The 15,984-nt window shown below is 38.5% G+C and overlaps 1 protein-coding gene across 1 annotated transcript in view; it reads right to left on the bottom strand.

Moving 5' to 3' along the window:
- LOC107695510 (protein bicaudal C homolog 1-B-like) overlaps nucleotides 1-15,984 on the bottom strand; it is a 104,492-nt gene that overhangs the window by 25,226 nt on the left and 63,282 nt on the right. Inside the window, exons 6-8 of the mRNA XM_016495452.1 lie at nucleotides 7,308-7,387; nucleotides 5,993-6,151; nucleotides 1,520-1,573 (exon numbers count right to left, since the gene is read on the bottom strand). Of these exons, the coding sequence (XP_016350938.1) occupies nucleotides 1,520-1,573; nucleotides 5,993-6,151; nucleotides 7,308-7,387 (293 nt within the window). The remainder of the gene's footprint in view (nucleotides 1-1,519; nucleotides 1,574-5,992; nucleotides 6,152-7,307; nucleotides 7,388-15,984) is intronic.

The raw sequence follows: 15,984 nt of genomic DNA, 5'->3' as shown, positions 1-15,984 counted from the left end.
GAGCCACAGGAACATTTTTATTTGCTAAATGCACGCACGCACGCACGCACGCACGCACGCACACACGCACGCACTTCTTGAAAATTGACAATTTATCAAAACTATCACAAATACAATTAAAGCAAAAGATGTTAAAATATTTTTTTATTTTTTTTTCATTGTGGACACTGTAACTTATCATTGAACTTTGTAGAACATTACATTAAAGAGACAGTTCTTGCAAAAATAAAAGTTCTGTCATCATTTAGTTATCATATAACGTGAATTTATCCCTATCTTGGACTTGGACTTTATCTAAGACTTGGATTAAACAGCTTGATTCTAAAGGATTTGTTTTAAGCCTTCTTTATAACCTTTTTGGATCTTTTAACTTGTGGTTCCCTTCACTTTTAATGGTAGGACAGAAACCTGTCAGGGTTCATTTCATTGCATTCGAAATTTACCACAACAATCCACAAACAAACAAGTTGGTCTGAAAAGAGACTGAAAACCTGACTTGAGGTTAAGAGTGAGAATTATGCTCGCGCTATACCATTCACATGGATGTAATGGCACAATAAAGCACCAAAACGAATGTGGGTGAAGGTCTTTTGAAGAGAGAAAAGAGGAAAAAGGAGATGATTAGGTGGTCACGAGAAGAATTCCCAGCATTTCTGGTCACTTGAACGAGGAAGAGAAAAAGTGAGGCTGTCCCACAAACATCCTTCCCTCAAATGTACATTTCACCCACAGAAATGTATATGTTTTGTACATGCAAAATGGAGCGGCCTGGGTTTTTCAAAGGTACTCATTTTATACAAATTGCTTCGTGAAACAATAGTGAAGGCTTATGATAGTTTCTTGTTTAGAAATGTCCTCGAGTTAATTGGGGCTCAGTCTTTATGCTGTGTTTATGCTAAACACTAAGGAAGCCCGCTGTGCTCGATTGCTTTGGCTTGTTTTTCTTGGTTCTCTCTGAGGAGGAAGCACGTGTGCAGAGCCCTGGCACTGGTGAAATCTGAGGACAGAGTCTGGATGGAGCAGGAGTACACAGGCGACACCCGGCCAAACAGTCAAGATATCACTAGAACTGCAGTTTCAAACCAGCTTCAATTGGCACCATGTGTTCCACATCAAACCATTATTAAAGTTGTTCTTATAAGTAAAACTCAAGACCTTGAGTGTCAAATGCTTCTTACAACTTTCTTATTCCTCATGTTTTATCCTATTAAAAGGCTTTTGCCTGTACAGCTTTGTAAAAGGAAGGTGTTTATGCCATTGAAATGGATAGAAGTGGCTGTAATGCTTACACAATACCAACAGAGGGCAGCAGTTCTGATTCAAGCACCATTTTCTCAACTAGAAACATCCGGAGAAAGATGAATGCTGCTTGTTGTGTTGCCAAGATGACCGATGGGATGCTGAGGAATGTGTTTATCTCATCCCAAAAAAAAAACCTGTACCTGTCAACTTCCTCAAGATAAATAGCAGCCTCCCACTTCTACTTCCTGCCTTTATCATATTATAAATATTTATTTACCCGAATTCGGGCTCTGGCGGCCTCCACTCCTCCTGGTTGGCCAGCTATGGACACCTGCAGAAAAAGGAACAAGAAAGTCACATGCATGTTCATGGAAGTAAAGGAAGTGGAGTCTAGTACATCATTTGGTATGACTTAAAACAATAAAAATTAAAATTAAAGGAACACTCCACTATTTTTGAAAATAGGCTCATTTTCCAACTCCCCTAGAGTTGAACAGTTGAGTTTTACCGTTTTCGAATCCATTCAGCCGATCTCCGGGTCTGGCGATAGCACTTTTAGCTGTAGCTTAGCATAGATCATTGAATCTGATTAGACCATTAGCATCTCGCTCAAAAATGACCAAAGAGTTTCGATATTTTTCCTATTTAAAACTTGACTCTTCTGTAGTTACATCGTGTACTAAGACCGACGGAAAATGAAAAGTTGCGATTTTCTAGGCCGATATGGCTAGGAACTATACTCTCATTCCGGCGTAATAATCGAGGAACTTTGCTGCCGTACCATGGGTGCAGCAGGCGCAATGATATTACGCAGCGCCTGAAAATAGGCGTATTGGAAGTTATTTTCAAGCGCTGCTTAATAGCATTGCGCCTGCTGCACCCATGGTACGGCAGCAAAGATCGGCTGAATGGATTTGAAAACGGTAAAACTCAACTGTTTAACTCTAGGGGAGATAGAAAATGAGCCTATTTTCAAAAATAGTGGAGTGTTCCTTTAAATGATGACATGATGAATGAATATACTGCACAAGTCATACAGGCTCCTCCTCTGAAAGTTTTATTTGATTTCCATTTGTTTTCCACAGAAAAAAACAAAACAAAGTAATGCGCTTGGAACGACATGGGGGTGAGTAAATGATTTTCATTTTTGGTGAACTAATCCCTTAAGAATGAAAAATACTCGTCTGCCAAATGTTATCATGCGAGCACCACTAGGAGGTGAGATTTCTTCATTCTAGCCTGACTCATTCACCTGTCAGCAAGTACCAGCCACTCTGAACCCAACACATGAGCCCACACTGAGGGAGTGCCATGCCATTGCTCAATTTCCACATTCCCCACTTCATCAAGTCTGGAAACCTGTCTCGCATCCAATTATGGCTCAGTCTTTATCCTCCCTTAGGCTGCAGACAATATGCATAATAATCTTTTAGGTGGATATCTCAAGAAACCTGTCAAGAGCATGTCCAGGTCATGTTTCATCCCAAAATAACAAGAATGTAATTTTAAATATACATATAATTTATAAGTATAAATTATGTTATTATTTTTGCAAATACTCTTCAATTCAAAAGATTTCTTAAGGAGTTTAATACTTTTAATCAGCAAGGATGCATACAATTGATCAAAAGTGACAGGAAGGACTTTTATAATGTTACAAAAGAATAATCTGGACAAAAAAAAAATCAGTATCTACAAAAATATTAAGCAGCACTGTTTTCAACTTTTATAAAAATTAGAAATGTTTCTTACTAATGCATCAAATCAGCATATCAGAATGAATTCTGAAGGATCATGTGACACTGAAGACTAGAGGAATGATGCTGAAAATTCAGCTTTGGCATCACAGGAATACAATTACATTTTACAATAATCTAAAACAGAAAACAGTTGTGTTAAATTGGAATAATATTACACAATAGCACAGTTTTTTACTGTGTTTTTTAAATCGAATAAATGCAGCATAAGATACTTGTTTTATCACCGATTGATTTATTTAATTTGAATAAAAAAGTTATTTTTAGAACATCACAATTTTTGACATTTATCATTATTTATATGACAATTAATCATACCACCATTCTCATTATTGCAGTGATATTTATGCAATTATTAAAAAAAAATACTGAATTACAGCTACTGAAAATAATAACAAAGTAAAACGTACATACACATTATGTAAATGAAAACTTGTGCTTAATTATTATAAAAATAATGCTAAAATAATAAAGATTCTACCGGCGTCATTTTTGTTTATGCACAAATTTCAGCAGTTTCTTATATTTTCTCTTTTGATTGTTGGGGTGAAATGAGATTTGGACATGTTTACATGAGCTGGGTAAGTCAGAATCCCACCTGGTTGCTCTTCTCAGCCTGGTTGTTGCGGTTGGAGTCAGGGAAGTGGATGTGACAGCCCGTGTCCTCCATCACCTTCTTAATATTGTTTCCCCCTTTGCCGATGACATGTGAATGCTCGGTATGTGAGACGTCCATCTTTAGAGTCACACGATTGCTCTGAGGAAACAAAAGAGTCGGATTGCATTAACTGCGGTACCATAGCCACCTCGGTTTAAAGGTGTAATTTCTATGCCATTATTTGTCCAGTAGCATTCCCATATATATCAGAAGTATCGCATATATACCAGAATATACAAGAAGTATCTGATTTAAAAAATGTGTCACAAAAATATGAAGCAGCACAATTGATTTTAACATTGATAATAATAGAGTAATGGCTGCTGAAAATTCAGTTTTGCCATCACAGGGATAAATTACATCTGAAAATATATTCAAACAGTTATTGTAAATTGTAAAAATATTTCACAATATTACTGTTTTTATTGCATTTTTTTTAACTTATTTATCTCAATGACTCAATGATACTTGCTTGGCTGGCACAGGACTTCCCAGAAGCATCTGATTCAAAATGCGCCATGTTTGCTCATGGTGGCTAATTGTGCTTAGCATCAATGCAGTGTTTTTTGAGCTGAGGAAGTTGCTTGCACTTTCAGTATTGAAACACTGAACATATTTTAAAAGTGAACAAAGGAATACAGATCCCGCCCCTTTGAGCAGCTTCATTAAAGTTGTGACAGACTGAATTAGATCAATGAGCTACAGCCAAGTCAGTTTTTCATTACATCAAGTCTACAGACAGATGTCAATACACAACATTTCCCATTTCACATAAAAAATATGAGGAAATTACCACACAAATATATAGTGATGTTACAACAAACTCTTCAGTTGGAGTTGGTGGATGTTCTGCATTCTGTCTGGCACAAATTACCAGAAGAATGGATATAGTCTAAAATCAGTTGTACAATTTCTATAACAATCTCTTATGTTTTGATAAAGCAGATACCACAGATGTCAGCTACCAGGAGTCACCCAAAGGTACCATGCAATGGCATTTGTCTTTCTTTTGCCCAATGTGATTTAAGCCATGATTCATTCCTTATAAATATATGAGGAGCTCTTGATGTCAGGCTCCACATATTTCCTCTCAGGATCTTCAAATTCCATTGCTTCAAATGTCACAGCTGTCCTAAAACCAAACGCATCCAGCTACTACAGCAACCAAGAATGACAGGGATGACGAATGAGGCATTTTTCAAATGCACAATGACATATCAAATAAGAATTATCCAATATGACTTGACATGCTCACCTTAGTGTCCAGGACAGACATGATCTTCTCCTTGGCTTCCTTCACATTGTCCCTCTTACCACTAACTTTGATATGTGGATCTGAAAGAAAAAAATAGATAGTGTAAGTCATGTCATAAGGTTTATTTACCCCATATACAGCATTTTCATTAGCAAAAAAATAAGTAGTTAAACCACTAACTGATCAGCACAACTGTTTTGAGCAGCAAATCAGTATATTAGAACGATTTCTGAAGGATCTTGTACTGAAGACTGGAGTAATGATGCAGAAAGTACATCTTTGCATCACGGGAATAAATGACATTTTAAAATATATTTAAATAGAAAACAGTTATTTCAAACTAATAATATCTCACATTATTACTATTTTTACTGTATTTGGTGAGCATATTAGACTTCTTTTCAACTTTTTTTCAAACTTTTGAATGGTAGTGTACCAAAAAAAAACAAATACTCAAAATACCTCACAGTAGTAAGTCAGTTCTGCATAGGCAATCAAAATTTACATTTTCTGAAAAAAAGTTATTATATTCATCATAAAGCTTCATCAAGATATGATCATTCATATATACATTGATTTATGTAGCAAGTCATATCTCACATGAATAATGTTGGGTTCAAGTAGGGCTAGCAGAAAACTACATACAGTGCTTCATGGTTAAATAATTTCAGAAATTTATCAAAATTTATCAAAATTTATATTATATCACCGATTGATTTATTTAATTTGAATAAAAAAGTTATTTTTAGAACATCACAATTTTTGACATTTATCATTATTTATATGACAATTAATCATACCACCATTCTCATTATTGCAGTGATATTTATGCAATTATTAAAAAAAAATACTGAATTACAGCTACTGAAAATAATAACAAAGTAAAACGTACATACACATTATGTAAATGAAAACTTGTGCTTAATTATTATAAAAATAATGCTAAAATAATAAAGATTCTACCGGCGTCATTTTTGTTTATGCACAAATTTCAGCAGTTTCTTATATTTTCTCTTTTGATTGTTGGGGTGAAATGAGATTTGGACATGTTTACATGAGCTGGGTAAGTCAGAATCCCACCTGGTTGCTCTTCTCAGCCTGGTTGTTGCGGTTGGAGTCAGGGAAGTGGATGTGACAGCCCGTGTCCTCCATCACCTTCTTAATATTGTTTCCCCCTTTGCCGATGACATGTGAATGCTCGGTATGTGAGACGTCCATCTTTAGAGTCACACGATTGCTCTGAGGAAACAAAAGAGTCGGATTGCATTAACTGCGGTACCATAGCCACCTCGGTTTAAAGGTGTAATTTCTATGCCATTATTTGTCCAATAGCATTCCCATATATATCAGAAGTATCGCATATATACCAGAATATACAAGAAGTATCTGATTTAAAAAATGTGTCACAAAAATATGAAGCAGCACAATTGATTTTAACATTGATAATAATAGAGTAATGGCTGCTGAAAATTCAGTTTTGCCATCACAGGGATAAATTACATCTGAAAATATATTCAAACAGTTATTGTAAATTGTAAAAATATTTCACAATATTACTGTTTTTATTGCATTTTTTTTAACTTATTTATCTCAATGACTCAATGATACTTGCTTGGCTGGCACAGGACTTCCCAGAAGCATCTGATTCAAAATGCGCCATGTTTGCTCATGGTGGCTAATTGTGCTTAGCATCAATGCAGTGTTTTTTGAGCTGAGGAAGTTGCTTGCACTTTCAGTATTGAAACACTGAACATATTTTAAAAGTGAACAAAGGAATACAGATCCCGCCCCTTTGAGCAGCTTCATTAAAGTTGTGACAGACTGAATTAGATCAATGAGCTACAGCCAAGTCAGTTTTTCATTACATCAAGTCTACAGACAGATGTCAATACACAACATTTCCCATTTCACATAAAAAATATGAGGAAATTACCACACAAATATATAGTGATGTTACAACAAACTCTTCAGTTGGAGTTGGTGGATGTTCTGCATTCTGTCTGGCACAAATTACCAGAAGAATGGATATAGTCTAAAATCAGTTGTACAATTTCTATAACAATCTCTTATGTTTTGATAAAGCAGATACCACAGATGTCAGCTACCAGGAGTCACCCAAAGGTACCATGCAATGGCATTTGTCTTTCTTTTGCCCAATGTGATTTAAGCCATGATTCATTCCTTATAAATATATGAGGAGCTCTTGATGTCAGGCTCCACATATTTCCTCTCAGGATCTTCAAATTCCATTGCTTCAAATGTCACAGCTGTCCTAAAACCAAACGCATCCAGCTACTACAGCAACCAAGAATGACAGGGATGACGAATGAGGCATTTTTCAAATGCACAATGACATATCAAATAAGAATTATCCAATATGACTTGACATGCTCACCTTAGTGTCCAGGACAGACATGATCTTCTCCTTGGCTTCCTTCACATTGTCCCTCTTACCACTAACTTTGATATGTGGATCTGAAAGAAAAAAATAGATAGTGTAAGTCATGTCATAAGGTTTATTTACCCCATATACAGCATTTTCATTAGCAAAAAAATAAGTAGTTAAACCACTAACTGATCAGCACAACTGTTTTGAGCAGCAAATCAGTATATTAGAACGATTTCTGAAGGATCTTGTACTGAAGACTGGAGTAATGATGCAGAAAGTACATCTTTGCATCACGGGAATAAATGACATTTTAAAATATATTTAAATAGAAAACAGTTATTTCAAACTAATAATATCTCACATTATTACTATTTTTACTGTATTTGGTGAGCATATTAGACTTCTTTTCAACTTTTTTTCAAACTTTTGAATGGTAGTGTACCAAAAAAAAACAAATACTCAAAATACCTCACAGTAGTAAGTCAGTTCTGCATAGGCAATCAAAATTTACATTTTCTGAAAAAAAGTTATTATATTCATCATAAAGCTTCATCAAGATATGATCATTCATATATACATTGATTTATGTAGCAAGTCATATCTCACATGAATAATGTTGGGTTCAAGTAGGGCTAGCAGAAAACTGCATACAGTGCTTCATGGTTAAATAATTTCAGACAAAATTTATATTATTCCAGCACTTGCTCATTCTGTCATTGACTTCCGCACCATAAACATCTGTCTCATTGTGCTGCAAACCCCCCCCCCAAATTCCCCTGAACTAATCCACTTCCCCAACCTTCATGCCAACATGAATTAAACCTCTGTTTAGTGTCCCACAGAAAGACTTCTGACTAATGGCACAATGTCTGGTCCATTTTATAACGTTTTCCACCCAAGAACCGCCCACTTAGACAGGAAGATACCAATGATTGGAATAATAAGCCCTATAAAATTCAATATTCGTTTGACATTACGTCGACACTGACGTTAGGGGTCTCACTTGGAAGTCCCAATCACCACTGAGTAGTAAAAACAGGCCAATGAACATTAGTGAACGGAATTTGCATACCCAGCCACACCCCCGTACACGGGTATATAAGAGGGTGGCATGCATTTACTCATTCAGATTTTTGCTTCGGAGCCGAGTGATTGCTCGTGTTTGAGCAATCACTCTCCCATTCATCTCTAAAAGAGTAGAAGAGAAGCAAAATCTCTCTTGCTGCTGGTGATTCTGACGGCACATTCAGTGGTGTTTCGCCTATGTTTGATGCCCAGTCCAGCCACTCCCCCATACACGTGTATACAAGAGGGCGGCATGCATTCACTCATTCAGATTTTTGCTTCGGAGCTGAGTGGTTGTTCGTGTTTGAGCGATCACTCTCCCATTCATCTCTAAAAGAGTAGAAGAGAAGCAAAATCTCTCTTGCTGCTGGAGATTCTGACGGCGCATTCAGCTGTGTTCCGCCAGTTTTTGGCACAGATGAGTGCAGCGATTCCCCCCTGGGTGCTTCAGAAAAAGAGCAGTTTACCCTAAAAGAGCAATACGGCAGTGAGCATCTTTTTAAAGATGCCTCTCTGTCTGTGCGTTTCTGGATGTGGTCATTTTTTTGGCCTCTTCTGATGGCCACAGTCGCTGTCTCACGTGTCTCATAAGCATGCTGAGACAGTTTTTGTGGATGGTTTATGCCCTCGCTGCAAGAGCATAACCATGGTGACACTGCGATCACAACTCTCTATCTTCGTGAATGCTTGAGTCCCCTCTGCCACTACTCAGCCTCACACTGACTAACGCTCTGGGAGATCAGAGGATTATAGCGTGAGCTTTTTGCCTGGTAAGTCCCCACGGACCTCCCACTCCTCTTTCGTGTCACGTACAATCACGCAACCTCCTCCACACTCACTACCCTTGATTTTGGGGCCATCTGGGAGTGCACAGAGATTCCCCAGACGGAGAGTGCGATTGCAGTGCTTACATGCCTCATGCATGCTTCCTGTCCTGGGCCAGTGAGCTGATGTCAGCTTTCACTGCTCAGACTTACTTGCCATTGGACAGGCTGCCTCCACCCTGCATGCGATGGCCATCCTGCAAATATATCAGGCCAAAGCACTGTATTGCACAGGGGTAGTTATGAGGAACCGCACACGGTGAGCCACTTTGCCTCTGGGTGAATAAGGTCATTGCGTGGGCCCTCGGCCAGGCAATGTTCACTTTGGTGGTCCAGGAGAGCCATCTCTGGCTGAACCTTGCGGAGATGTGCAACACCGACAAAGTGCGCTTTCTTGACGTCCCCAACACCCAAGCTGGCCTTTTCGGCGACACTGTCATAGCTCTCAGACAGATCGAAAACAGTCGGAAGCCATCAAACGCATCCTGCCCCGTCATGTGACCACCGCCACCAGGCTGCCTAGGGCTGGCCCCCAGTCTGTTCGCCGCCGAAAGCATCTCCCTTCGTTTCTACATCTGCTCCAGCATGGCGTCACCTGCAACTTTGTGCCACCCACAGGAAAGCGACGCAGTCCGTGCCCCAGGCAGCTGCTAAGCCCTCCAAGTGGACAGAGAAGCGGCCCTGACTCAGATGACCCAGAGATAGAGGGGACTGCTCTTGCCCAGGAAGTGGTGAATACACTGCTCCTCCCCACTGGAGGAGGGCCGGGGGGAGAGTCTTCCGTTTCATTCTGTTCCGCCACTGGTCCAACAGGGAGTGTGAGTGCCATGCATCTCTACATCCGTGTTCCTCTCCTGACGAACCCTGGACTGAGCATCCTCCAGCACCCTTCGGCTGTCAGGCTCGGCGGAGGAGGCTAATGCCATGCTCAGTTCTTCTGTTTGCTTTCCCCTTCAGTCAGCCCCTGTATTGAGCTTTGTGCCCCACATATAGTGTGTAACAAAGTTCGTAGATCGGGAAGAAGGAGGCAGGAACCGGTGAACATTTAAATATAAAACTTTAACAAATAAATAAACAAACAAACAAAACTAAAGTAAAAGCGGCAGCCCCTCACGGAAGACTGCCGCATAAAACAACACCATAAAATCCAGGCCTGGTCCTCTCTCGTCCAACACTGTCGTCACCCCTCCTTTTATCCTTCCGGAGCTCCTCCATGGGACTCGAGACCGGTGAGTGGTGCACGTGTCGCTCATTATCATTAACTCCACTGGCCTCGCTCCGCTCCCACGGCTCTCGGCCCTGCCCCACTCGTCACATAGTGATTCGCTTCTGGTAATCCCATGTATGTATTCTTCCACAGTACAGTTTTCCTGTTGGTAAACCTGTGTCTTCCCTTGATAGAATTACTTCTGCCTAATCTCTGATCTGGTAGTAGCTCCTCCCATTTTCTGTCAGGATCTACCGCAGTGACTTATGTCATATGTAGTACTGCCCTGCTGTCAGCCCATGAGTACTCTCTACATGTTACCTCCCTTCGGGCAGGATGTGGTCTTCATAGCATCCTTCTCCGCACTGACTTAGGCACGCTTCCCCAGTGTAATGCAACTGGTCACGGCTGGAATTGAGAGAGCTGAAGCAGTCTTTACTCTGGGTAAAGGAGCAGCAGCTGCGACCCTCCTCGCTGTGAGTCTTTTCAGTCCCATTTCAGTAAGAAAGACTATTCGGCTGAAGATGGGGCACTGGGTAGGTTGCGATTTGGGATGCCAGTTGTTACTTGGTAGATGAGAGCTTACCTACATCTGCATCACCAACCCTCGTAACACAGTTCAGTGGTTGTGGCGTTTTCCATAGGGACCCCTAACGTCAGTGTCGTCGAACATGACTGACTGAAAGGGAACGTCTCGGTTACGTATGTAACCCTCGTTCCCTGAAGGAGGGAAAGGAGACTTTATGTCCCTCCTGCCACAACCTTGAACTACACCGCTGAATGGCCGGGACATGGTTTTGGCTCCTCAGCACAAACCTGAATGAGTGGAACCTGAAACGTGTGTACTGGGGAGTGGTTGGGCAAGCAAATTTCACTCTGCAATGTTCATTGGCCTGTTTTTTTACTACTCGGAGGTGATTGGGACTCCCAAGTGAGACCCCTAACGTCAGTGTTAACGTAACGTCTCCGTTCCCTCCTTCAGGGAACGAAGGTTACATATGTGACTTTTATGCAGCACTTTGTTTGCCAAAAAATTAAAGTAATTGTTCAATTTTCATTTGATTACATTTTAAAATATTAATTAAATTGTTTTTGATAATAAATTTGTATTAAATGATAAAACACAGACTCCAGAAAAATTTAAACAGAACACACAGAATTTCTACATTACTGGTCACCATAATTTTTCATAGTTAAAAAAAATATACATTGAAAGGTTTTATGAATTCAGTTGAGAAGATATGCTTTTTGATAATTAACATTTATTAAAATTGAAAAATTGAAAAGGAAAACAAGTAAACTGCGAAAAATAAAACACATTTTCATATGGCCCATACATGTTTTAGTAACAAGGCAGTTTAAGAATCTAAAGCAACCCACAAGACACGCCAAGCCATATAAGACAAACACAACACTCCAGGTCTAACGCTACAACGTCTGACTTTCCGTGCTATAGCTGCTGTTCTGGTGCTTAAAGAAAACTCGTGATGACATCTTTCAATGCCAGAGGGAATGAGTGAAAAAGCCACGCTAAATCACTGTCCCACGCAGAAGCGAATTTCTCCACCACAAAATCCTGCAAAACACCCATTCGGCCTGATTGGACAGACACTGCAGGAGGAAATCACTCCAGCTCGGCTCCAGCCTCATTCCGTGCAACAGAAAACATACAAAGCATTTAGAGTTATCCACTATAGTAAGACTGGCCGTAGTTAAAATTGTATGTAATATGACCATTTTCTGTGGTCAAGCTGAAGGGCTCACTAGAGGTTTGCAGTTTATACTGTGGTGTTGGGGGAAAACAACAATATAATCACATACAAAGGGACTCGTCTCATGCAAACGTGCCAGTCCAGTGTGGTTTAACACTTGTAGGATTACACCTGATGATTAGGATCTCTCAGCTTCCATGTTGGCAATTATTGTCCACATCATCAGCTTTGAATGGCATAGAGTGGTAAGGGTTGGATTTACAAGAGTGATTAAAACGTTGTAATGTTATATGTCTATTGCATACCGAATGAAGCAATGCTGGTGTGGATGGTGTTCAAGGATGCCACAATGCGCCAAACTTACAAATTTGTGCATGCAAAGCAAAAATAGCTTATTAAATTGCTTCAAAACCATAAATCTTCATGCCGTTGGTGCATTTGTTGTTATGAATATGAGGGAGGGTGGCTTTGTGGAAAGCACTGACAAATTGTTTGGGATTCCTGAGATGTTCATGGAAATATCTAGGCTTAAACTATGTTCTAGCAGTTCAAGACCTTATTAAGAAAACAGTTACAATATTTAAGCTAAGGTGACCAGATTGCTGAAATGAAAAACAATATAATTGAAATCTCACTTGTTATTATCTATGAATTAAAAACGAGGAATACATTTATTGTATTGCTAGCAAAATGCTCTAGCAGTTTAAGTTTCACTGGAGGGAGCGTTGACTGGTATTTTGGCCAGAAGCGATGGTTTAAAGTTAAAACGCCTTAATGATCGATTTGTTTCTTATAAACACACAACGTTTTGCTTCACAAGATGTTCACTGATGGGCTGGAGTTGTGTGGATTACTTATGAACATTGCTGAAATGAAAAACAATATAATTGAAATCTCACTTGTTATTATCTATGAATTAAAAACGAGGAATACATTTATTGTATTGCTAGCAAAATGCTCTAGCAGTTTAAGTTTCACTGGAGGGAGCGTTGACTGGTATTTTGGCCAGAAGCGATGGTTTAAAGTTAAAACGCCTTAATGATCGATTTGTTTCTTATAAACACACAACGTTTTGGTTCACAAGATGTTCACTGATGGGCTGGAGTTGTGTGGATTACTTATGAACTATTGTGATGTTTTTATCAGCTGTTTGGACTCTTATTCTGACGGCACCCATTCACTGCAGAGGATCCATTGATGAGCAAGTGATGTAATGCTACATTTCTCCAAATCTGTTCCGATGAAGAAACAAATTCATCTATATCTTGGATGGCCTGAGGGTGAGTCCATTTTCAGCAAATTTTCATTTTTGGGTGAACTTTTCCTTTAAGGCGGAATAGAGTTACAATGTTTAAACTAATGTGACCAATGAATACCAGGTACACACACACACACACACACACACACACACACCATGAAAAACAGTAAATATTAATCATTGCAAATAGCAAACTGATCAAAACAGTATTATGACAAAATTACAACTTTACAAAAACACATCACAAAAATGAAACAAAATAAATATTATTTATTGATATATTATTATATATTACAGTAATATATTATAATATTATTTGTAATATTTAACACATTTTGTAACATTTTCTAATTGTATTTAATATTACAGTAATTACAACTTCATTTTTTAAAAACATTAATTGTGTTTGTGATTTTGGTAATGGATATTTCCTATCCCTAATTAGGCTTATTATTTTGCATATTAGGCTACTAATTTGTACTTTATGGAAATAATTGTTGCAAGAGTATTTGTTTAATATCATTTTTTTTATATATATACAATTTTTTTCTCAGGAACATTTAAAATTGTGTGCAAAACAATCCAGCACCCTGTTCAGGCCCTGTTACACAATAAATACAAACAGTATTTAACATTTATAGTTAGTATGTGAACTACCCTGACACCGCTCTCATCCAGGTAAAGTTCTTCATGGCTAAAGTAGTGAAAATTGTGCTGTAATACAAGGACATTTCCGGGGACAGGACACCAAAAACCAAAAAGATGTCTGGTCACTCTAATTTAAACCATCCTATAGGTGTAAGTTCTTGCAGTTCTAGCCAAGAGCTTTACACACTATACTACAACACCTGTAATCAAACCATAATACCCGAAAAGAGCTATTTGTTAGCATTCCCATTCATCCCAATAGAATTTATGCAGTATGATGCTTGCAACTTTTTTTTTTTGCTGCCAGAATTCATGGCTACTTTTGAATGGCTATCAATGAAATACCATAATGATGTACAGATAGAGTAACCACACTGTAAAAAAAAATCGGTAAAAAAACGGCAGCTGTGGTTGCCGGAATTTTACCATAAAAACTATGGTAGCAACGTTTTAGGTTTTACGTTTTTAACTTAAATTTACAGTAAAATACCATAATTTCATTAACTGATATAATGTTAATATACCAACCTATTGAAGTACTGAAATCTGTTTTGTACCTTTGTAATACACTGATAACCACCAAATGCAGGTGGTGATGAGAAAGTCACATGATGAACCAAAGCCCATCACAAGCAGCTTTTAAATAATAACATATATAGAAGGTGCACAGTGTCATTCACACAAACACTAAACACCATCATGGTAACACACATGAAACTGAAATCATGCAATAAACATTCATTTAACAACATTAGGTGTAACACACAACCCTAATATACAAAACTGATAAGAAAAAACTAAGAAGAACCATAGGTATTTCAACAAAAAAAACATCAAATCTGAAATGTAACGCAGGGAATTCTGGGAATGTCAATTTATGGCTATTCACTGTAAATTATACGGTCTTTTTCACTTACAAAAACTGTATATTACCGTAAAATTAATGTCCAATACATGTAATGTCCAATACAGTTTTTCACCGTATACAGAAGGGGAATTTACCGTTAACCATTTAACAGGTTTTTACTGTAGCATTTTTACAGTCTTTTACCGTTAAATTCACGGTCATTTTTTACAGTGCACTAAGAGGGGCCAACTAGAAAAACCCAACAGGGATGTTCTTTCACATGGTTTGCTGACACCTTTTGACTAGTGTTTAAATATAGCTTCATCTAAGGATGCTTTGCTGACACAAACCTCCATCCACAGTTGGCTTTGATAAGCGGTACACTGCGCTGACTGTGGTGAGAAACACATCTGTTGAAACACATTCCTCTGAGAGTCTAAATCAGTCATTTCAAACACAGCGGGGGAATGTGAAAAAGTGGAGAAATCAAACAACCAACAAGCTGAATACACCAAATCAGTTCATTACAGTTATGATTAATCATGCTGAATCGTGTGGAAAGAATTTGTTTAACTGCTACTGGCTATAGAAAGCTCGTCATTTGGTGATCGGTTTAGGATCCATTGTTTTGTTCTTATAATTTTTAATGTTTGGACTAGTGGGGAAGTTGAGTTTAAGAGGGAAATGTCTTTTCAGAGAGTTGTTTATCCACCCAGGGGGTGGCGTGGGCTAAATGGAGCATGCTGTTTTAGAGGCCGCAGTGTTTTATGGGCTGCTTGGAATGCCCACAGTGGATTGTGTCATGTGTTGAGAGACCCGCAAACTGTTGCAGTGCTGCCACTGTGAGTGAAAACAGCAGTAGTAAAAGACAGCAATAGCAGTTAGTTTTAAAACGATGTCCAGGAGAATGTGCATCTACATCCTGAGAAGCATGTTTGTTTGAGAAATATACATTGGTGTCACTTTCACATTAGAGCTGGGCTGTATGATGATATATATACCATGTGACAGTAGACATTACAGCTGGTTATGCTATACCCTGCTTACATTATTTAAGGCAGAAATCTTACAATTGAATAAAGGCAAGTAAATCACATTTTTTCATTTTGTTGACATATTGGA

This window comes from Sinocyclocheilus anshuiensis, unplaced genomic scaffold (genome assembly GCF_001515605.1).
Source record: "Sinocyclocheilus anshuiensis isolate Anshui unplaced genomic scaffold, SAMN03320099.WGS_v1.1 scaffold466, whole genome shotgun sequence".
NCBI classification, from domain to species: domain Eukaryota; kingdom Metazoa; phylum Chordata; class Actinopteri; order Cypriniformes; family Cyprinidae; genus Sinocyclocheilus; species Sinocyclocheilus anshuiensis.
This window is presented reverse-complemented; position numbering and strand designations above follow the sequence as displayed.